Below are 22,913 nucleotides of genomic sequence, written 5' to 3'. Positions count from 1 at the left end.
TATTTTTATTTTTTGCTCAAATTGGGATTTTACAGGCAAAACAAAGGTGAACAAAATACAGTATCGATTACCACCTTTGATCTACTTTAGTTTCTTTGGCTCTTGATTAACATGTATGCTCCTTAGATCACTAGTACACCTGTTGACTATGACAATTGCAGTGCCATTCAAATCACCCATAATGATGTCTTTATTCAACAAACACATTGAGATCAATTGTGATTTTATTTGTTTAACACTTCTAACAAGGGAGTTTTCACCTATTCTTAGTTTCCTCTTAAGACAAACTGTTGACTTGTTCACCAAGTCTCACCCATTTTTCCGTCTTCAGGATCTCGTCTCAAAAGTCAAGATGGATTCCTCCTTAATTAATTAAGACCTCGAGTTTGAGGGGGTAGTTTAGTATATACAGTACTATATTTTAGATGTCTATTCAATATATATCAGATCCATGATTGAGCTAAAGTTAAGGGAGCATTAATATAATCTTTATTTTAGTCTCACTCAAGGGATTTTGTGTTTGATATATATCAACTCTATTGCGTATATAATCAACCCCTCACAATTTATTTGAATGTACAAAAACCATACAAATTATTTACAATATATACAAGCATAGGCTCATTCAACCTCTGCTCAACATTACCGAGCTTGTCAAATTAACGTCGAAATTGATTTCACAAATCAGCTTAATTCTGATCAGAAGATCGGCCAGACGTCTTGAATCCGAGGCGATTTCGAGCATTCACGCCCTCCCCACTTGCCACCAGGTAGTGCACTTAATTTTACTTTAAAAAAAAAAAAAATCTCACTATTCAAATGAAATTAATAAAATCCATTTCATAGTGTATATTTTATTTATTGTCATTATTGGTATACATGCTACTATGTCATTCAAAATATAAATGACGTTATATTGGAAATACATTTAAATTTATAATATAAATTTATTTTTGTTATTTGAATACAAAATTAGGTCAAATTCAGCTACCTATGAGGCAGAATCCAAATTCTCCTCAAAAATAGCAGATTTAAATATTTGAACCCAAAAATAAATTTTAAAATTCACAAACTGTACTATTAGAGTCAGGTTAAGTCCGGAAACTTACTAAACTAGATTAATTCCCATTCCTACGTTGAAAACTTATAAATATAAATTCTGACATCCAGATGAGTGACACAAGCAGCTCTTTTAAGCAAATTCTTCACAAAAATGCAAATCCTACACTTAGTTATCCTTAATGAGTAGGTACACTTACGCAGTTATGCTGATCATCCACGCAATGATCAAAACTAAAATGTTTGTGATCTTGCTTAATAAAATTTAAAATCTCATCAACAAAATTAAAAGAAATGAATAATAAAATTTCAGTCATAAAACAAAAAATGAGAAATAATTACAGGTCTGCCGTATTGTGATATTAGTAGGGATCGAGTTGCAGAATTAATAGCATATTTTAATTATTTTAAAAAATTAATTAAAAAAAAAAGTTCTTTTCTAAGGCCTTGTACAGCATCAAATGCTAATGCAAAATATATACATTTCACAACCCCCACCCATGATACAGAATAAAGATAAGTAAAATACTCAAACATGAACTGGAAAGCAAAAAGTGATAGACCAACAAACTTGAGTCACATGAATTCACTGCCTTTCGGTCACATAACACTTCCAACAACACCACACCAAACGAGTACACATCGGTTTTCTCATTCATTTGCAGACGCCTTGCATAATCGGGATCCAAATATCCCAGTGTACCCTTAACATTGGTGGTAACAGCAGCTTGATCCAAACCCATTTTGGACAATCCAAAATCTGAAACTTTAGCCCCCCATTTTTCATCCAATAGAATATTGGTGGCCTTCACATCGCGGTGAATGATAGGTTGTTTCATGCAAGTGTGGAGGTAGTGCAAACCACATGTGGACCCAATGCATATCTCAAGTCTTTGTTTCCACGTGAGAGGATCGTTTTTGGTGTCAAATAGATGGTCACTGAGGGTACCATTTGTCATGTATTCGTAGATGAGAATCATCTCACCGTCATCATTGCAATATCCAATAAGAGAGACAAGGTGGCCATGGCGAAGTTGAGAAAGCATCTCGATCTCAGTCCTGAACTCCCGAGCACCTTGTCGAGAATCAGGGTTCAAGTGCTTGATTGCCACAATCATACTCTCGTCGTTGAAACCCTTATATACATACCCAAAACCACCTCGGCCGATAATCAGTTCTTGGTGGAAGTTATCAGTCGCTATTTTGATTTGGTCTATTGAGAACCGGCGGCATAGTTCTTCTGGTAATGATGAAGCCTTCTTCCTTGTTGATTTTCCTTTGTATGGATCATGCCAGCAACAGCACTTTGATAGTTGATAATAATAAACATAGTGCCCGGACTTCCTTAGTTTCAAGAGAACCATGCAACACACTTGTTAATGTATATTATGTTATGGGCTTTAGGCCCAATTAGGTTACTTGTATAGCACACTGGTACTTGTACTACACTCTACTTGTACTGCACACATATGCCTCCTATATAAAGGCAGTGATGTATATTCTTTAATTTATGAAATACAATACAATTATTCTGTATTTCTAACATGCTATCAGAGCCACTGCTCTAATCCTTTGGTGTGCCGCTCTTAAGCAGTCTTGTCTTCTTGGGTGTCCTCTGCAGCTGTTTTTGTGAGCAGCACCGCTGCCTTCACCGCGACTCCAGTACATTAAAGACCACTGCCTTGCCGCCACCACCGCTTCCGCATCTCCGATCAGACCACAGATAGCATCATTGGAAAGTAGTCTCTCCGATCTGCCGTTCTGTAAAAATTCGTCTTCATCGGACCTTCCACGCGCCTCCACGCGCCACCAGAAATCTCGGCATCATCTGCACGCGCCGCCACGCGCCGCCAAAACGCGTCACGCGCCGCCACGCGCCTCCTGTGTCAGTCACGCGCCTCCACGCGCCGCCACGCGCTACCACGCGCCAGACTTTTCGCTGACGTCATCATCTGCTTGCTTACGTCAGCCCTAGCTGACGTCATCTGCATACGTCAGCGCCACATCATCTGCTGACGTCATCCGTTGACTTTGACCAGGTTGACCGTTGACCGTTGACTTTTGACCAGAGTTGACTTTTTGCAGTCCGGGTCCTCCTTACCCAGTTTTTCGCGTAAATTTCATTTTTGCGCTCCATTTTTGCATATTTTGCTTCTAAATGAGAAATAAGGACAGGTCTTCTTCTTGCAATAATCGTCGCCAACAATCCAGCAAACGTCTTTGCAGTTTTTGTAAACGTTTTGGCCACAATATTGAGACTTGCTATCGTCGCAACAAACCAGTTGTGTCTGTATCCGCTGCTACTGTTGCTAACACTGAGAGTGTCCAACCAATGGCTCCCATCTCTGCACAGTCTAAGTCTTCAGGACGCACTTTCACCATGTCCACAGATGACCTTAAAAACATCATCGCCAATGTCATTCGTATGGTTGGTAATGCATCTTATTCCTCTTCTCTCTCAGCTTTATCTGGTATGTCTCCTTCCTCTTGGCTTATGGATTCTGCTTGTTGCAATCACATGACTCCTCATTCGTCCTTATTTTCTGAACTTAAACCTGCACCACACCCTCTTAATATTCACACAGCAAATGGTTCCACTATGTCTGGTCATAATATAGGTTCTGTTTCAACCGCCAATCTCTCGGTTCCTAGTGTCTTTAATGTTCCTGACCTTTCTTACAATTTATTTTCTGTGGGCCAATTAGCTGAGTTAGGTTATCGCATTATCTTTGATTATTCTGGGTGTATTGTGCAGGATCCAAGGATGGGACAGGAGCTTGGGACCGGTCCTAGAGTTGGGCGTATGTTTCCCATGGACAACCTTCGTCTTCCACTTGTTGCTCCTGTTTCTGTTGTTGCAGTTGTTACAGCTTCTTCACTTCCTTCCCTTGCACTTTGGCATGCTCGACTTGGTCATGCATCTTCCTCTCGGGTACAACAATTAGCTTCTAGAGGTCTGTTAGGTTCAGTGTCTACAAAAAATTTTGATTGTGTTTCGTGCCAATTAGGAAAACAACCAGCTTTGCCTTTCAATACTAGTGAATCAATATCCACTGATATCTTTGACCTTATTCATTCTGATGTTTGGGGCCCTTCTTCTGTCTCTAGTATTGGTGGGTCTCGATATTTTGTTGTCTTTGTTGATGATTACTCTCGCTATAGCTGGATTTTTAATATGAAACATCGTTCTGAATTATTGCAAGTATATTCTAATTTTGCAAAAATGGTTGAAACTCAGTTTTCCAAACGCATCAAAATTTTTCGATCTGATAATGCTCTCGAATATACTCAATATGCTTTCCAAGCTGTTTTACATTCCTATGGCACTGTTCATCAACTAACTTGTCCAGGTACCTCTCAGCAAAATGGTAGAGCCGAACGGAAACTTCGTCATATTCTTGACACTGTTCGTGCTCTTCTTCTCTCTGCCAAAGTTCCTGCTCCTTTTTGGGGCGAAGCTGCTTTTCATGCTGTTCATACTATTAATCGCATTCCGAGTCCGGTTATCCAAAATCAAACTCCATATGAGCGCCTTTTTGGGTCATCTCCAGACTATCACCACCTTCGCTCCTTTGGTTCTGCTTGTTTCGTTCTTCTTCAGCCACATGAGCATAACAAACTTGAGCCTCGGTCAAGGCTTTGTTGTTTTCTTGGCTATGGCGAAACTCAAAAGGGGTATCGGTGTTATGACCCTGTCTCTCATCGTCTTCGTGTTTCCCGCAATGTTGTCTTTTGGGAACATCGCCTCTTTGTCGAGCTCTCTCACTTTCGTGCCTCCCTATCTTCCTCCTCTGTTTTAGATCTTTTTCCAGATGAGGCACATATTCCTTCTGTAGCTGCTCCTGATCCTCCTGTAGTTGCTCCTGATTCTCTTGTAGACTTCTCTGTCCAACCACCAGATATCACTGATCCCTTTCCTAGTTCACCCTTTAATGAACAGGTGGAAGATGAACAGGTTGAAGACGAGCTACCCAACCCCAACCCTGAGCTTGGGTCCCCTGCTCCTGCTCCGCCTGAGGATCTTGCACAAGACATTCCACCTCGTCACTCAACTCGAGTAAGATCTATTCCTACACATTTACTTGACTATCATTGTTACACTGCTCTTGCTACATTACATGAGCCTCACACCTATCGTGAGGCTTCCACTGACCCTTTATGGCAGATTGCAATGAAAGAGGAACTTGATGCATTATCTAAAAACCATACTTGGGATTTGGTGACACTCCCTCCCGGGAAATCTGTGGTTGGTTGTAAGTGGATCTACAAGATTAAGACTCGCTCTGATGGGTCCATTGAGCGCTACAAAGCTCGTCTTGTTGCAAAAGGTTTTACACAGGAGTATGGGATTGATTATGAAGAGACCTTTGCTCCGGTTGCTCGTATCTCATCTGTTCGTGCCCTCTTAGCTGTTGCTGCTGCCCGTAAATGGGATCTTTTTCAGATGGATGTCAAAAATGCATTCCTTAATGGGGATTTACATGAAGAAGTTTATATGCAACCTCCTCCTGGTCTCTCTGTTGACTCAAACAAGGTTTGTTACCTTCGACGTGCACTTTATGGCCTTAAACAAGCTCCACGAGCTTGGTTTGCCAAATTCAGCTCTACCATCTCTCATTTGGGTTACATGGCCAGTCATTATGATTCTGCCTTATTTCTTCGTCGCACTGACAAAGGCACTATTTTACTTCTCCTGTATGTGGATGATATGATCATAACTGGTGATGACCTCAGTGGCATTCAAGAACTCAAGGATTTTCTCAGTCAGCAATTTGAGATGAAAGATCTTGGACATCTCAGCTACTTCTTGGGTCTTGAAATCACTCATTCTACTGATGGACTTTATCTTACTCAAGCTAAGTATGCTTCTGAACTCTTGTCTCGAGCTGGACTCACTGATAGCAAGACTGTTGACACTCCAGTTGAGTTTAATGCGCATCTGACTCCCTCAGGGGGGAAACCATTGTCTAATCCCTCTCTTTACAGACGATTGGTTGGCAGCCTAGTTTATCTCACAGTTACTCGTCCAGACATCTCCTATGCTGTTCATCAGGTGAGCCAGTATCTGTCTGCTCCACGATCAACTCACTATGCTGCTGTTCTGCGCATTCTTCGATACTTGAAGGGCACCCTCTTTCATGGCCTTTTCTACTCAGCTCAGTCTCCTCTTGTACTCCGTGCATTCTCTGATGCTGATTGGGCAGGAGATCCTACTGATCGCAGGTCTACTACAGGTTACTGTTTTCTCCTTGGTTCTTCTTTGATTTCTTGGCGAAGCAAGAAACAAACTTTTGTGGCCCGCTCCAGTACTGAAGCAGAATATCGTGCTCTTGCTGATACCACATCTGAGCTCCTTTGGCTACGATGGCTCCTTAAGGATTTGGGTGTGTCCACCTCCTCTGCTACTCCCCTTTATTGTGACAACCAGAGTGCCATTCATATTGCTCATAATGATGTCTTTCATGAACGGACTAAACACATCGAGATTGATTGTCATTTTATCCGTTATCATCTTGTCCATGGTGCTCTTAAGCTTTTCTCCGTCTCCTCCAAAGATCAACTTGCAGATATCTTCACCAAGTCACTTCCTAAGGGACGCACTTGTGATTTGGTAGACAACCTCAAGTTGGTCTCACATCCACCTTGAGTTTGAGGGGGGCTGTTAATGTATATTATGTTATGGGCTTTAGGCCCAATTAGGTTACTTGTATAGCACACTGGTACTTGTACTACACTCTACTTGTACTGCACACATATGCCTCCTATATAAAGGCAGTGATGTATATTCTTTAATTTATGAAATACAATACAATTATTCTGTATTTCTAACAACACTAAAGTGAGTACCACTAAGATCCCCACACCACTTCCAATTGCAATGAATACTGTTTTCTTTGTTTTGGACTCCTTGGTTGTAGAGATAGCAGGTAGAGAGGGCAGCATTTGACTAGGTCCTGCGAGGTTACCATCTGAGTTGCTCAGTTTGAACACTTCCACACCGTTTAAAACTGCATCATCAGAAGTAGCTCCTGTATCAAGGTGTAGATCAATGGAGAGAACATGGTTGTTGTCCTTAACACCCTTGTTTTGGATTTTTACCACATAGTCCTTGTAAAAAGGCGTAACGCGTTCATCAGTCCACAATATTACATCAGCACCTAATTTGGCTAACAGATAGTCTATATATATGATGAACCATCTTTGGCCAACGAAGTATATAAGTTTGTCTATTTCACAGAAATGGAGCCTCACCAGGTAATGAAATCCCGAATCAACTGGTAATTCCCACGTCAAATTAGACATCTTGTTCTTGTTGCTATCTAAGCCCATTGTCCTTGCAGACCGATATACATCATCTGGTGCTGTGTAATTTGATATTTTAGAGTAGTTGGGTATGAAAGATGCATTATGAATAGTTAAGCCTGAACTTTTGAAGTACTTTATATCCGGGGACCATTTTCTAAATAAGCCAGTGTCTTCCGTTGGTGATATCAAGTTCCCACCCACGTTTAATCGATAAACCATCTCGAGTGCCATGTTGTTGCTTATGTAGAACGTAGGACTTTGGCCTACATAAAGTGGGTTTATGGGTGCACCTTTTGGACTGTAATACAGGTTTTCAGGCATGGACACAATCTCAATTCCATTAATGAAAGCATAGAAATTAATCAAAGTAGTTGGAAAAGAGATGAAGGTTAGATTCAAATTTTGATTTGCTGCAACGTTGATGCAGAACTCTTTTACAATCAAGTTTTGCAAAGAATCAGCAAGAATAACGGCAGTAGTGAAGTTTCTAAGCAAGGTGAACGAGCCTGCTTTGACAATGAAAAAGGCCTTAGACCCCTCATAACCATAGTAAGAAACCGGGTTAAAGTGCAACCGAACGAATTTCGGGCCAGCGGGGAGTGGAAATACGTAGGTGAATTGAGAATAAGATATACGTGCTGTCTTGTAGGGAGCTTTTGTTATGGTGCCTTCTCTTGGAGCGTGAGAGGTATTAGATTTCAGATTATGTTCGTCTTTGGGAAAGAACTGTTGAAGTGGGCCGTGTGTGTGGCTTGAATTGCCACAAGCCCACATCCACCTAAATCGGTCACTATTGACCGAATTTAACTAGGAATAACAATTCCTAGTAACAGCCGACTTAGGCATAAATATATATATTGTTAGTTTTTAGACCCCTTACAACACAATTGGATTAACCTAGGTAATTAGCCAAGTTGTTACTTAGTCCAATTTCACAAGTCTAGGTTATCACAATAACAAAGATCAAATCAAGTAAAGCAGCGGAAAATAAATAACACAAGATATGATCACCCAGGAAACCAAACCGGTAAAAACATGGGGAGGATTTGACCTAGCTATCCTCAAGGTAAACTTGAATCCACTATCTTGAAAGAATCGAAGTTCATACAAAAGGACTTACAAGCACCCCCGTTTGACTTCCTAATGCTACCAACCAGTAGAACCTACTGACACGACCACATGCAAGCTCCGAATCTACGGACTCCTTCTTTCTTGGATTCCCACCAGCTACAAGCACGCCCGCTTATGTATTCTTTAAACTTTAATGGCAGTAACTGAATTGATCATAAAGGTGTAGAAAATATCTTCTCCTTGAAAACCCTAAGTTTGTGTAAAGAAAAACTCCTCTAGATCTCACAAGAGATTTACATAAGCCGTAAATATGAGCAACCTTTAGAGAGCCTTTGGGTACAAAACCCTAAAAATAAAAAGAGACACAAGAGGCACTCTAATCTCTCTAAAAACCACTTTAAAAAACGTTCTAGGGTTTCCCTTATATATAGGAGAGTTTTACTTGAACCCTAATACGTTTAAGTAGAGTTTGGGCTGAACTGGAACTCTGCAGAAAAATAAATCTGCACGTGGTTCGATCGATCGAGTCTAATTTTCGATCAATCGAGCCTTGCAGATTTAGTCCAATAAATTCTGCAATCACTCAATTCCAATTTTACAAATAAACATACTTTGAGCAAGCCTAAACCTAGACTCTATGTTTTGATCATGATTTGCCAACATAATACAAATTGAAATTCTAATACATTAGCTCCTAATGTCTTAGAACCTAACAATCTCCCTCTTTGGCAATTCGTGACAAAACATATCACAAACATGAAATGCTCAAAATTACAAATAGCCCAAAAAAATTCAACCTAACTACTATCTATCAGTTGCAAGTGTAGACAGCAGCATGACTGAATCAACCTGTATATTTCCTGAAACACTCAACAAACGCATAAACGCATGTGTGACAGAAAAACAAAAACAGTAAATCAACAAATATGCAATCTAACTCTCCCCCTAAGTTAGATACATCAAAAACAATGTTAACTCAATGTTAACTCACCCTAAACAGAACATTCTTGTACTTTCCACACATTTCATCTAAATCTCTCCCCCTTTTTGTCATTCATTGACAAAGACAACTCAAACAAAGAGTTGACAGAAAACATACGCAACAGAGTAAGAGAAAATAGAGAAAGAAGGGAACACAAAACAATTCAACTCTATAAGAAATAGAGACAACTCCCCCTATTAAGAGCAACAACTCCCCCTATGAACAACAAGGGTTAAAAACAAGCTTCTCCTCCTATAAAAATAGGGAACACAAAACAAGTGTTGGGAAAAACAGTTTTGAGGAAAAATAAAAGGGTTGGGGATAAATAAAAAGACACAAACCAAGTTTTATAAAAAAAACTAAGTTGAGGATACACATGAAGAAAAATATTCTCTCTTTCAATAAAAATGCAAACATGGCACTATGTGACCCATAAACAGTTGCAAGAGTAGAAAAAATATTTGCACATTGATTATCCATCATATCTCTTAAGAAAAATATTTTCTACAGTTCACACATAAAAATAGCATATACTAGAAAGTACCTAACTCAAAAATTAATCAATCAATTTTTTTGATCAAGTTGAGTACCCAATGTAGTAAAGTGTATGCATGTTATGTGTGAAAATAATGAGAGATATGACTGCAAAACTGCAAGATGGATACAAAAACAATCAATGCATTACATGTGAATCCTAAACATAAATAATGCATGGAAAAATCAACTTTTTGAAAAACGGAACAATTTAATGCAGAAACTCCTCAAAGCACAATTTTTTTATGAATGAAATGCATGAGTATGAGATGAAAAGTTTTTCAAAAACACTTGAATACAATCCAGATTTTCAAAAACAAATTTTTCAATCAATTTGTCTCCAAAACTCAAATATTAAAGACATTTTGCATCAAAATCCAGGAACTTTCAATATAATGTACCAAGTTTAGCAAAGAGTAACTTGTGTAGTATGTGCAACTAGCAAAAAACTTGAGATACATGTGAGATGATATGTGAATAGCAATCAATCACAAAGTCTACAAAATTCATCACATAGAATTTACAAAAGACTATCACCTAAAGAGTTACATCATATAACTCCCACATCTCCGAGATCATAAGCTTGCAATCATATAAGTTTCTTGTATTTATGCCTCATAATATACACACCAATTTTAATTCATTTAGAAACTTATTAAAAGGCCAGGATAATGTACACACCAATTTTAATTATGTGATTTTGGCATCAAGCCTAATAGTACACACCAATTTTAGCATTTATAATCGACGCTACACCATATGTTCTTTTTGTGCATGTGCTACACTTTCTCGAGCACAAAATCTTATGATATGCACTAAGGTGTTTATGATTGGCTAGTGAACAGTAGTGAGATGGTTATTTATGCCTTTTTCTAAAGGTTCAAGTCCGACAGTCAAAGACATGTGACTTCAAGATCAAGACAAAGTGATCAAAAGCTATAAAAATGTCGCACACAACATGCACTACAAAGCTTAAACTAGTAAAGTGCAAAAAATAAGCCAATCCAAGCTAAACAAGGTACATACGCATGTTATGTAAAAATAATATGGCCAATCCTTGATTATAAATTCAAGATGTAAAATACAAAACACAAAAATCTTTTTGGTTTTAAAACATTTATGACAAAAAACAAAAAGCGCACATTATGCTAAATGAGTAATGCAAATGCAATGCATGACAGTGCTTAACTAAACTATAGAGGGGATACAAACAAGAAATATCAATTTCTTAATTAACCCATGAGTACATGTACAAACTAGTACATACTCACATAATAACAAAATAGCTTAGCACTTATATAACACATACTATTCAAGTTTCTCCACAATGTCAAGCATGTTCTAAATCAAGAGAGATATCATAATTCATGTAATCCTCAAGAAAAATAAAACAAGACTCAAAATAAAATATTTTTGTCTTTTTGAAAAAAATTTCAATGTTTTTGGATTTTTTTTAATTTAAAAAAACTTAAAAAAAAACAAAACAACCAAAACAGAAACAAGACATGTCCACAATTAATTGAAAGAATTAAATCAGGGACAAGTCAGCAACACTCACCTTAGAGAATTTTTTCTCACCCATATAGCACGAGTCTTCGGCTTTGTAGGTGAAAATCCATGAGAAGCAGAGTGTATTTGAGGGATTACACCAATTTTCTGAGAAAGACTGAAATCCTGCAAATTCCTTTCACAAGCCAACAAGCTCAAATTTTTCAAAAAAATATAAAACAATTTATATGGACTTATGGCAAGAGAAATATCATCACATATCCTAGATTGGAACACTAAATGCTTAAATTTCAATTTATGGCAATTAGGACGAATGTGACCGAAGACACCACAAAAGTGACAAACATGAACAAATTTAGGAACATCAGTATTCCTAATAACAAGTCTAGTCTCAGATTTTGGTTTTTGCCTCAACAAAGAACAATTTGGTCTAGTATGACCAACAACACCACAAAGGTGACAAGTAGGCACAAAAACAGATTTATTATGCTCTCTAACAGTAGGTTCAGACATAGGTTTAGAAACATCAGCGTCAACATCAGAACTTTTACCTTTGTCTAACCTAGCGAAATAAGTCTTTTCTTTATTATTCCTCTTGAAAGGAGGGATATAAACTTTTTCAGTTTTAGGCTTAAGAGAAACAGAAACACTTCTGTTATCAACAGCATGCTTGGTACTAGTCAAATTTTCAATTTTAGTCCTAGATTTAACTAACTCTTGTTCCAAGCTTTTCATCTTCTCATCTTGAGAGGAAATTTGATTTCTCAAAAATTCATTCTTTTTATTAGATTTATCTAATCTAACAACCAATGCCTCTTTTTCAAGATTAGTCAATTTTAACTCTTCCTTGAATTTCTTAGCAATTTTCACGGATTTCAATAATTCCTTACGAAGAGTTTCACAGGCATTAATAAAATCAACAGAAGCATAAGCAGAAACATGATCAGAAAGACACTTCAAATTATCCATGACAACAGGGGTCAAGGATCAGCTATTAGATCAAAAGATCTAAAACAAAAGAGTAACCTACTCTGATACCACTTGACAGTTTTTAGACCCCTTACAACACAATTGGATTAACCTAGGTAATAAGTCAAGTTGTTACTTAGTCTAATTTCATAAGTCTAGGTTATCACAATAACAAAGATCAAATCAAGTAAAGCAGCAGAAAATAAATAACACAAGATATGATCACCCAAGAAACCAAACCGGTAAAAACCTGGGGAGGATTTGACCTAGCTATCCTTAAGGTAAACTTGAATCCACTATCTTGAAAGAATCGAAGTTCATACAAAACGACTTACAAGCACCCCCGCTTGACTTCCTAATGCTACCAACCAGTAGAACTTACTGACACGACCTCGTGCAAGCTCCGAATTTACGGACTCCTTCTTTCTTAGATCCCCACCAGCTACAAGTACACCCGCTTGTGTATTCTTTAAACTTTAATGGCAGCAACTGAATTGATCATAAAGGTGTAGAAAATATCTTCTCCTTGAAAACCCTAAGTTTGTGTAAAGAAAAACTCTTCTAGATCTCATAAGAGATTTACGCAAACCGTAAATATGGGCAACCTTTGGAGAGCCTTTGAGTACAAAACCCTAAAAATAAAAAAAGGCACAAGAGGCACTCTAATCTCTCTAAAAACCACTTTAAAAAACGTTCTAGGGTTTCCCTTATATATAGGAGAGTTTTACTTGAACCCTAATATGTTTAAGTAGAGTTTGGGCTGAACTGGAACTCTGCAGAAAAATAAATCTGCACGTGGTTCGATCGATCGAGTCTAATTTTCGATCGATCGAGCCTTACAGATTTAGTCCAATAAATTCTGCAATCACTCGATTCCAATTTTACAAATAAACATACTTTGAGCAAGCCTAAACCTAGACTCTATGTTTTGATCACGGTTTGCCAACATAATACAAATTGAAATTCTAATACATTAGCTCCTAATTTCTTAGAACCTAACATATATATATATATATATATATTATGTTTGAGATGAAGTGCAGCCGTGAGATTATAGAGAAATTTCAATTAACCTAGTGAGCAGCCGCATGAGAGAAAATAGAGAAAAGAGAGGCAGCCAGCTTCTATTCTTATTTTTTCTGTGAGAGAGTGCTAGGGTGTAATTGAGATTTGGGATTCTTGAGAGTGTTCTTGTACACTATTGTATTTTCCCTGATAATAGTGAAATCCCTACAACTCTATGGACGTAGAAAAATTGTCAACCACGTAAATATTGTCTTGTGCGTGTGATTGTTTTTCTTTAGCGTGTGTTTTCTCTATTTGTTTTGTTTCTCACAGGTTGGGATTTTGATTAAATTCCCTACAACTAGTATCAGTGCCAGGTTAGGTTTGAGTGGGAGCAATGGCATAGGAAGCGGGAAAGGCATCTGGAATAGAAAAGTTCAATGGCACAACCTTTGGATTTTGGATGATGCAAATCGAGAATTACCTTTATGGGAGGAAATTGCATCTGCTGCTTCTAGGGGAAAAACCTGAGGCTATGAAGGCTGAGGAATGAGCTCTTCTTGACAGACAAGTACTAGGAGTTATCAAGTTAACTCTATCTAGGTCTGTTGCACACAATGTTGTAAAGGAGAAGACCACAGCAGATCTGATGAAGGCTTTGTCTGGTATATATGAAAAACCGTCAGCAAACAATAAGGTGCACTTGATGAAAAAACTGTTCAATCTAAAGATGGCAGAGAATGCATCAGTGGCGCAACATCTGAATAAATTTAATACTATCACAAATCAATTGTCGTCTGTAGAAATTGATTTTGATGATGAGATTCGTGCTCTGATCGTCTTGGCTTCTTTTCCAAACAGTTGGGAGGCAATGAGGATGACAGTAAGCAATTCTACAGGAAAAGGAAAGCTCAAGTACAATGATATACAAGATTTAATTCTGGCTGAGGAGATTCGCCGAAGAGATGTAGGCAAAACCTCAGGATTTGGTTCTGCCCTAAATTTTGACACAAGAGGTAGAGGTAATGACAGAAATTCAAACCGGGGAAGATCAAAATCCAAAAATTCTAATCAAAATAGAAGTAAATCTAGATCATACCAACAAATACAATGCTGGAACTATGGGAAAACAGGCCACTTTAGGAATTAATGCAAAAGTCCTAAGAAGAAAAATGGAGATGATTCTGCTAATGTTGTAACAGAAGAGGTACAAGATGCATTACTTCTTGCAGTAGAAAGTCCACTTGATGATTGGGTTTTGGATTCAAGAGCTTCGTTTCATACCACTCCACACCGAGAAATCATACAGAATTATGTTGCAGGTGATTTTGGTAAGGTGTATTTGGCTGATGGTTCAGCCTTGGATGTTATAGGTATGAGAGATGTCCGGATATTGTTGCCCAATGAATCTATTTGGTTACTGGAGAAGGTTCGACATATTCCTAACATAAGGAGGAATCTGATTTCTGTTGGACAACTTGATGATGAAGGGCATGCAATACTATTTATTGGTGGTACTTGGAAGGTTACAAAGGGAGCTAGGGTATTGGCTCGTGGAAAGAAAACTAATACTTTGTACATGACCTCAAGTCCAAGAAACACAATTGCAGTTGCTGATGCAAGTACTGATACAAGCCTATGGCACCGTAGACTTGGTCACATGAGTGAGAAAGGGATGAAGATGCTGCTGTCAAAAGGAAAACTACAAGAATTGAAGTCCATTGATTTTGGCATGTGTGAAATTTGCATCTTAGGAAAGCAGAAAAAAGTGAGCTTTTTGAAAACTAGCAGGATACCAAAGGCTGAAAAATTGGAGTTAGTACGCACTGATTTGTGGGGGCCTTCTCCGGTTGCATCCCTTGGAGGTTCAAGGTACTACATCACTTTCATTGATGACTCAAGCAGAAAGGTATGGATTTATTTTCTGAAAAATAAATCCGATGTATTTGAAACCTTTAAGAAGTGGAAGGCCATGGTTGAGACAGAAACAGGTTTGAAAGTAAAATGTTTGAGGTCAGATAATTGAGAAGAGTACATAGATGGAGGGTTCAGTGAGTATTGTGCTGCACAGGGAATTAGGATGGAGAAGACCATTCCTGGGACACCACAGCAGAATGGTGTGGCTGAGCGCATGAACAGAACTCTCAATGAGCGTGCTAGGAGTATGAGGTTGCATACTGGACTACCAAAAACATTTTGGGCTGATGTTGTTGGCACTGCAGCTTACCTAATAAACCGAGGACCTTCAGTTCCCATGGAGTTCAGACTTCTTGAGGAGGTTTGGAGAGGTAAAGAGGTAAAGTTTTCACACTTTAAAGTTTTTAGTTGTATTTCTAATGTTCATATTGATTCTGATGCTCGTAGTAAACTTCATGCAAAGTCTAAAATATGTTTTTTAATTGGCTATGGTGATGAGAAATTTGGCTATAGGTTTTGGGATGAACAAAACAGGAAAATCATCAGAAGTAGAAATGTGATATTTAATGAACAGGTTATGTATAAGAACAGGTCGACTGTAGTATCAGATGTTACAGAGATAGATCAAAAGAAATCTGAGTTTGTCAACTTAGATGAATTGACTGAAGGCACTATCCAGAAAGGGGTGAAGAAGATAAGGAGAATGTAAATTCACAGGTAGATCTGAGTACACCTGTAGCTGAAGTCCGCAGATATTCCAGGAACATTAGACCTCCAAAGCGTTATTCACCCACTTTAAATTATCTCCTGTTGACTGATGGTGGTGAGCCAGAGTGTTATGATGAAACCTTGCAAGATGAAAATTCAAGCAAGTGGGAGTTAGCCATGAAGGATGAGATGGATTCCTTGTTGGGAAATCAAACATGGGAACTGACTAAATTGCCAGTAGGAAAGAAGGCTTTACACAACAAGTGGGTATACAGAATAAAGATTGAGCATGATGGTAGCAAATGTTACAAGGCCAGATTAGTTGTTAAAGGGTTCCAGCAGAAGGAAGGCATTGACTACACAGAGATATTTTCTCCAGTTGTGAAGATGTCAACAATCAGACTGGTACTGGGAATAGTAGCTGCAGAAAATTTACATCTTGAGCAGTTAGATGTGAAGACAGCATTCCTTCATGGTGACTTGAAGGAAGACTTTTACATGATACAGCCAGAAGGGTTCATTGTTCAAGGACAAGAGAATCTAGTTTGCAAACTAAGAAAGAGCTTGTATAGACTAAAACAAGCTCCTAGGCAGTGGTACAAGAAATTTGACAGTTTTATGCATAGATTTAGGTTCAAGAGATGTGAAGCTGATCACTGTTGCTATGCTAAGTCTTTTGACAATTCTTACATTATATTACTGTTGTATGTGGATGATAAGCTTATTGGAGGGTCTAGCATTGAGAAGATTAATAATCTGAAGAAGCAATTGTCCAAACAGTTTGCAATGAAGGGTCTGGGAGCTGTAAAGCAAATCCTTGGTATGAGAATCATTAGAGACAAGGCTAATGGTAAATTGAAACTTTCATAGTCAAAGTATGTGAAGAAAGTTCTCAGCAAGTTCAACATGAATGAAGCTAAACCAGTGAGTACACCCTTGGATAGTCATTTCAAACTAAGTAAAGAACAGTCACTAAAGATAGAAGAAGAAAGGGACCACATGAGCAAGGTGCCCTATGCCTCAGCTATTGGCAGCTTAATGTATGCTATGGTGTGTACAAGGCTAGACATTGCACATGCAGTGGGAGTTGTGAGCAGATTCATGAGTAGGCCTGGAAAGCAGCATTGACAGGCAGTTAAGTGGATTCTGAGATATCTGAAGGGTTCATCAGATACATGTCTTTACTTCACAGGTGCAAGTTTGAAACTGCAGGGTTATGTAGATGCTGATTTTGCTGGTGATATTGATAGTAGAAAGAGTACTACTAGGTTTGTTTTTACTCTGGGTGGTACAGCTATATCATGGGCTTCAAATCTACAAAAGATTGTCATTTTGTTGACTACAGAAGCTGAGTATGTTGCAGCAACTGAAGCTGGAAAGGAAATGATTTGGCTACATGGTTTCTTAGATGAATTGGGTAAGAAGTAGGAGATGGGCATTCTACACAGTAACAGTCAGAGTGCAATCTTTCTTGCCAAAAATTAAGCTTTTCATTCAAAGTCAAAGCACATACAGACAAAATACTACTTTATCCGTTACCTTGTTGAAGATAAATTGGTAATACTTGAGAAGATTTGTGGATCTAAGAACCCAGCAGACATGTTGACTAAGGTTGTCACTATTGAGAAGTTGAAGCTGTGTGCAGCTTCAATTGGTCTTCTAGCTTGAGGACAGGAGGATGAGTTGCAGGGATGAGGGATTGTGTTATAGAGGATTGTGGCTAATGTTTGCAGCTTGTGAGCCCTTAAGGGCTAAGGTGGAGCTGATGGAGGAGTTTGCTAGTGTAGCTTGAATTGCCACAAGCCCACGTCCACCTAAGTCGATCACTATTGACCGAACTTAACTAGAAATAACAATTCCTAGTAACAACCGACTTAGGCATAAATATATATAAATATATATATATATATATATTATGTTTGAGATGAAGTGCAGCCGTGAGATTATAGAGAAATTCCAATTAACCTAGTGAGCAGCCGCATGAGAGAAAATAGAGAAAAGAGAGGCAGCCAGCTTCTATTCTTATTTTTTCTGTGAGAGAGTGCTAGGGTGTAATTGGGATTTGGGTTTCTTGAGAGTGTTCTTGAGCACTATTGTATTTTCCCTGATAATAGTGAAATCCCTGCAACTCCGTGGACGTAGGCAAATTGCCGAACCACGTAAATATTGTCTTGTGCGTGTGATTGTTTTTCTTTGGCGTGTGTTTTCTCTATTTGTTTTGTTTCTTACATGTTGGAATTTTGATTAAATTCCCTACAAGAACTTGGACTGAAAGTCTCTACTCCAGTCTCGCTCATACATATCCTTCAAAATGTTTGAAGTGGCACTGCCACAATTGAGGGTAATATCATCAACGGGGACATAACGAGGAGCTGTGAAAGAAGCAAGTTTGATATGATAAAAAAGGAAGACTAAGCAGAAGAGGGAAAGGGTAGGTATGAGTGTGAGCATCGAGATATGTAAGTGTGAGCAAGAAACAAATTGTGGTGGAAAAAGAAATGAGAGGAAAATCTCCTTTTATTCCTACTTTATAAAGGCAAACTAACTCATTATTGAGCTAGGACAATGATCAAGCCATCTACCCCCATTTTCTTTTCTTTTTCTTTCAGTAAGTGGCACTTGAGAAGATGATCTTAGTGGGAGACATCTTCCTTGTTTTTAGGGTTTTCACCGAATAAGAATTTTTTATTAGTTGAATGCAGGCATTAGTATCGATCATTTAGAGAGAATATAGAACTTTTAAAAGAGAGGCCCACCAATTATTAAGATTGTTCTTCTTCGTTCAGTTGCTTTGGTTGAGCATTGGTGTTTGCCCATGAAATTGGCCTTTGGGCCATCTTGTAGCTGATGCATGTCAACGAGGAAATTCTATAGCCCACAACTTTGTTAGGATAATATTTTATTAATAACTAGGTTCATTAATATTTTATTGGTGTCATCCATACCTCAATGATATACTTTTAATCCACTATAGTCAGTTTTTCTTAATAATTTTACTAGCGTTTTTCTAAATTTAAAAAAAAAAAAAGAAGAAGCTAAAAGTAGTTTAAAACTTTTTTCTAAGGGTTTATTTAGATATCGCTTATTTTGATGAAACTAAAAACTTATTGTTGAAAGTACTATAGATAAATATAAAAGTTAGTTTAAATAGTACAACGAGACTTATAAATAGTATCAATAAGTGTAGTGAGACCCATGAATAATAGCAAAAATAAGCTAAATAATAAAATAATTTTAATTTTTCATTAGTACCCAAACAGACACTAAAAGAAAAGTAGTTTAAAATGTTAAAATAATAAACTTTTTTATACAAAAAACTATTAGAATTATATGATTAAATAATTAAATATATTATTTTTCAATATTTTAATTTTTTTGGGAGAAGAGATTTTAACATAATATTAAAGCATGAAGTTTTACCATTTAAAATCTCATCTACTCAATCTCTCATGTAAAATCTCAAGTTTTAGTTTTTGGAAGAATCAATAATTTAACAAAAACCTTTCATATATAGCAATTTAACATATTTTTGAGGTGATAATTTGTTATTAATTTCCCTTGAGCCCATTCTTGATAACACTTTATTGTTTACCATATATTGAGAATTTTTCACCTTAACATTAATACAAAAAATTATGAGAGTTTGCCTATGTGGACTTATTGTTTTTTTAACCATCATGCTAGAGAACTACCTAAACTCAATACCTCCAATTTGTTATTGACTCAATCAACAGCCTATAATGACTGGTTTGGGAAATTTTTTATTTAAATATTATATATTGTATAATAAAACTTGGGTCTTACAAATGGTGATTTCACGCTAAGTAGTTAATAGTTAATGCCATCTGATGGGAGTGGTGAGAATGCATTACCTTGACGAAGCCAACACTAATGATGAGGTCATCCCTAACAACGAGGAAATCAGCCATCACTGACGAGGGAAGGAAAGTCATTCAATGATGCTAGCCAGTAGCCTGGATAGTTACGAAACCAGCAACACAGACCGTTGGGAGCCTAATAAAATCCCCATAATTGGGCTGGAGGTGTTACTAAGAGAGGCATTAACACTCCAACGGCTAGCAACCAAAATCACATATATAAAGCCCTTGCATTGGCAGCACAAGGTACACATACTGATATTCTAAGAAAATACCTATTACTTTTCTAGTTTGGCAAATTGCTTTTCTGTTCTAACTTTAGTATCGGAGGCGTTGTGGTAGGCACCACACTGATGACCCTTCATAAAGGATACATTGGTGCTGACGGGGAGTTCCATTTGCCCATTTCGACTAACGAGTTCACACTTCATCACCATCGTTTTAGTAGGATGATGACCGCAAATCACGAATGGTCAATACCGGTAAAGTTGCTGTCTACTCATGAGAAGTGGGGCAGGGGAGACTTGAAAAGTCTTGAGGAAGAAACTACAAAATGATTAGAAACTTGATAATGCACTCAAAAATCGAAATGTCTAAGAGCATTCACATCAGCTCTTGTATAGTTGTGTATAAATGTGTAAAATACACATTTTGAAGGTTTTTACACATTTTGAAGCAAAAAATGCACTACATCAGCCTTTGTAAAACCATCTAAAGTTGTGTATAATTTTGGACGAGCTACAATACCCGTGTAAATTTACACGGGCACTGTAGCTCGTTTATAACATATTTTATTAATTTCTTGTTTTGCGCCCTTTTTCTCTCTCTCTTCTCTGTGCAAAAGAAACTAACTTCTCTCCTCATTCCTCAGATACACAATCACAAACAAACCCACACACAATCACAAACACAAACACAAACACACAGACGAATCATCACAGAGGGTGCCTCGTTCTGACTCGGTGGAGAACGAGGATGAGTTTGACTCGGTGGGTTAGGGCTCCGAGTATTCTAAGGGTGCTGTGGATTTTAGGTCCAAGTCTAAAGAGACACAAAGGAGGAGAGGTGTCCCGTCGACTGAAGAAGAGCACAGGTATAAGATTCTCATTGTTTTTTCTTTTTTTTTTTTTTGTTCTGGGGGTGATGTGGGTTTTGATCGGTGATCGGTGATGTGGGTTCTGATCGGTGCTTCTAGATTGGAGAGGCATTGTGGTGCTTGTGATGGTTGATCGGTGATGTGGGTTTGAATGGTTAATCGGTGATGTTGGTTTGATCGGTGATGTGGGTGTTGATCGGTGATCGGTGATGTGGGTTTGAATGGTTGATCGGTGATGTGGGTTTTGATCGGTGATCGGTGATGTGGGTTTGAATGGTTGATCAGTGATGTGGGTTTGATCAGTGATGTGGGTTTTGATCGGTGCTTCTAGATTGGAGAGGCATTGTGGTGCTTGTGATGGTTGTGGTGTTGATGGAGTGCTTGTGATGGACTGATGAACTGTGCTCTTCTTCAGGGTTTTGACCGTGAGAGAAAGAGGAAGAAAAGAAAGAGGAAACGGCAGAGAAGGAAAAAGAAAAATGAAGAATAGGATAATGGATGTGTAAAATAATATTAAAAAAAGAATATAAAAATATTATTTATATAAAAGATAGTGTATAATAGATGAACTGATGTGGGTGTTTTGTAAAAATGATAATGAAAAATAGAAAAAGTAGGTTTTTGGTGTAAAATAGATGGAATCTTTTAAACGAGCTGATATGAATGCTCTAAGTTTTTGGTTTCTTTTATGGAGAATACAAAACCTATAAAAATAAGATAAGATAATATAAACCAACAAAAGAAGGCACGGACACAGACATGCAGTTGCCAGTAATGATACAAGGAAAAGTCTCACTGCTGACGTGCGCTCAGGAATTTGTACTAGATAATGAAATCCATTGGAGTCAAGCAAATTGCCTGTAATGATTAAAACGAAGTGGAAGATTTTTTGTGTGAGGGATATTTTATTATGCAACAATAATTCTAGTCGCAACAATTTTTTATAATTTTTTTTCGTAATTATGACATGGTATATTATGATTTTTTTAATCAAAGATATATTATGTTTAATCGATGTATAATAATGAAAAAGAAAAAGAAAAAAAAGAAACACATAATCACCTAGCAAGCATATTTGATCTTCCACGTAGGAATGACAACATGATAGGTATAAGGTTGGTTTTTTATTTTTCACTTCCACCACTTTTCCCCGCACCCATTCCCCCCTTTCCCCCACCTCCACTCTGGGACCTTTTTTTTTTTTTTTCCTCCACCATCCTAGGTGGCACTCAAGGGTACCCGTCTCACTCAATTGTAATTAATATTTGATTTAAAATATATAATACATTAAATTAAAACTCATAAATATTATTTTAAAAAAAAAAAAAAAACATGTCTAACGTTACAAATCTTTCTAAAAGCATAGCAATATAGCAATTCAACTATTCAAGTATTAAAAATCATAAAAACAATTAAAAATAATAATAATACAACAACAATTAAAAATTTATAAACAATATAAATATTTATCATAAAAATATCAAATCAATAATACAGCACCAAAAAACATCATAAATTAAAATTTGAAAGTTAAAGAACACATATTTGTAGTAAAAAAAAAAAAAAAACCAATAAAAAGTATAATTTTAAAATTTTAAATATAAACAGGGTAGTTCCCCTGATAGGCGCTCCCACCCCAAAGCCACTTTGGGGGGAAGGAATATTTAACCCCAATCCCAGTCCCATTTGTCAAAAGATCTCATAAAACACGCAGAAAAAAAACCTATACAAAATATTTTAAAAATTAATTCTTAATTTTTAAATATAAATTGGGTTCGAATACGCCCTCATCATAAACCCAAACCCATTTAGGGGGAAGGATTTAACCCCATTCCCAACCTTATTTACCATAAGGGACGAATAAAATCTACCCTATTCA

The 22,913-nt window shown here is 37.4% G+C and overlaps 1 protein-coding gene across 1 annotated transcript; it reads right to left on the bottom strand.

Moving 5' to 3' along the window:
- Window positions 1–1,544: 1,544 nt before the first annotated feature.
- LOC115972825 (receptor-like protein kinase FERONIA) lies at window positions 1,545–19,989 on the bottom strand. The gene is made up of 6 exons (XM_031093067.1): window positions 19,933–19,989; window positions 18,330–18,574; window positions 16,786–16,793; window positions 6,907–8,093; window positions 5,108–5,123; window positions 1,545–2,431 (listed from the first exon to the last, which is right to left on the bottom strand). The coding sequence occupies exons 1-6, from the start codon at window positions 19,987–19,989 to the stop codon at window positions 1,545–1,547; spliced, it is 2,400 nt and encodes a 799-aa protein (XP_030948927.1).
- Between the last annotated feature and the right edge of the window lie 2,924 nt (window positions 19,990–22,913).

This window comes from Quercus lobata, unplaced genomic scaffold, assembly GCF_001633185.2.
Source record: "Quercus lobata isolate SW786 unplaced genomic scaffold, ValleyOak3.0 Primary Assembly Scq3eQI_53, whole genome shotgun sequence".
Taxonomy (NCBI): domain Eukaryota; kingdom Viridiplantae; phylum Streptophyta; class Magnoliopsida; order Fagales; family Fagaceae; genus Quercus; species Quercus lobata.
The sequence above is the reverse complement of the archived record's forward strand: the minus strand, read 5'-3'. Positions and strand labels throughout refer to the sequence as shown.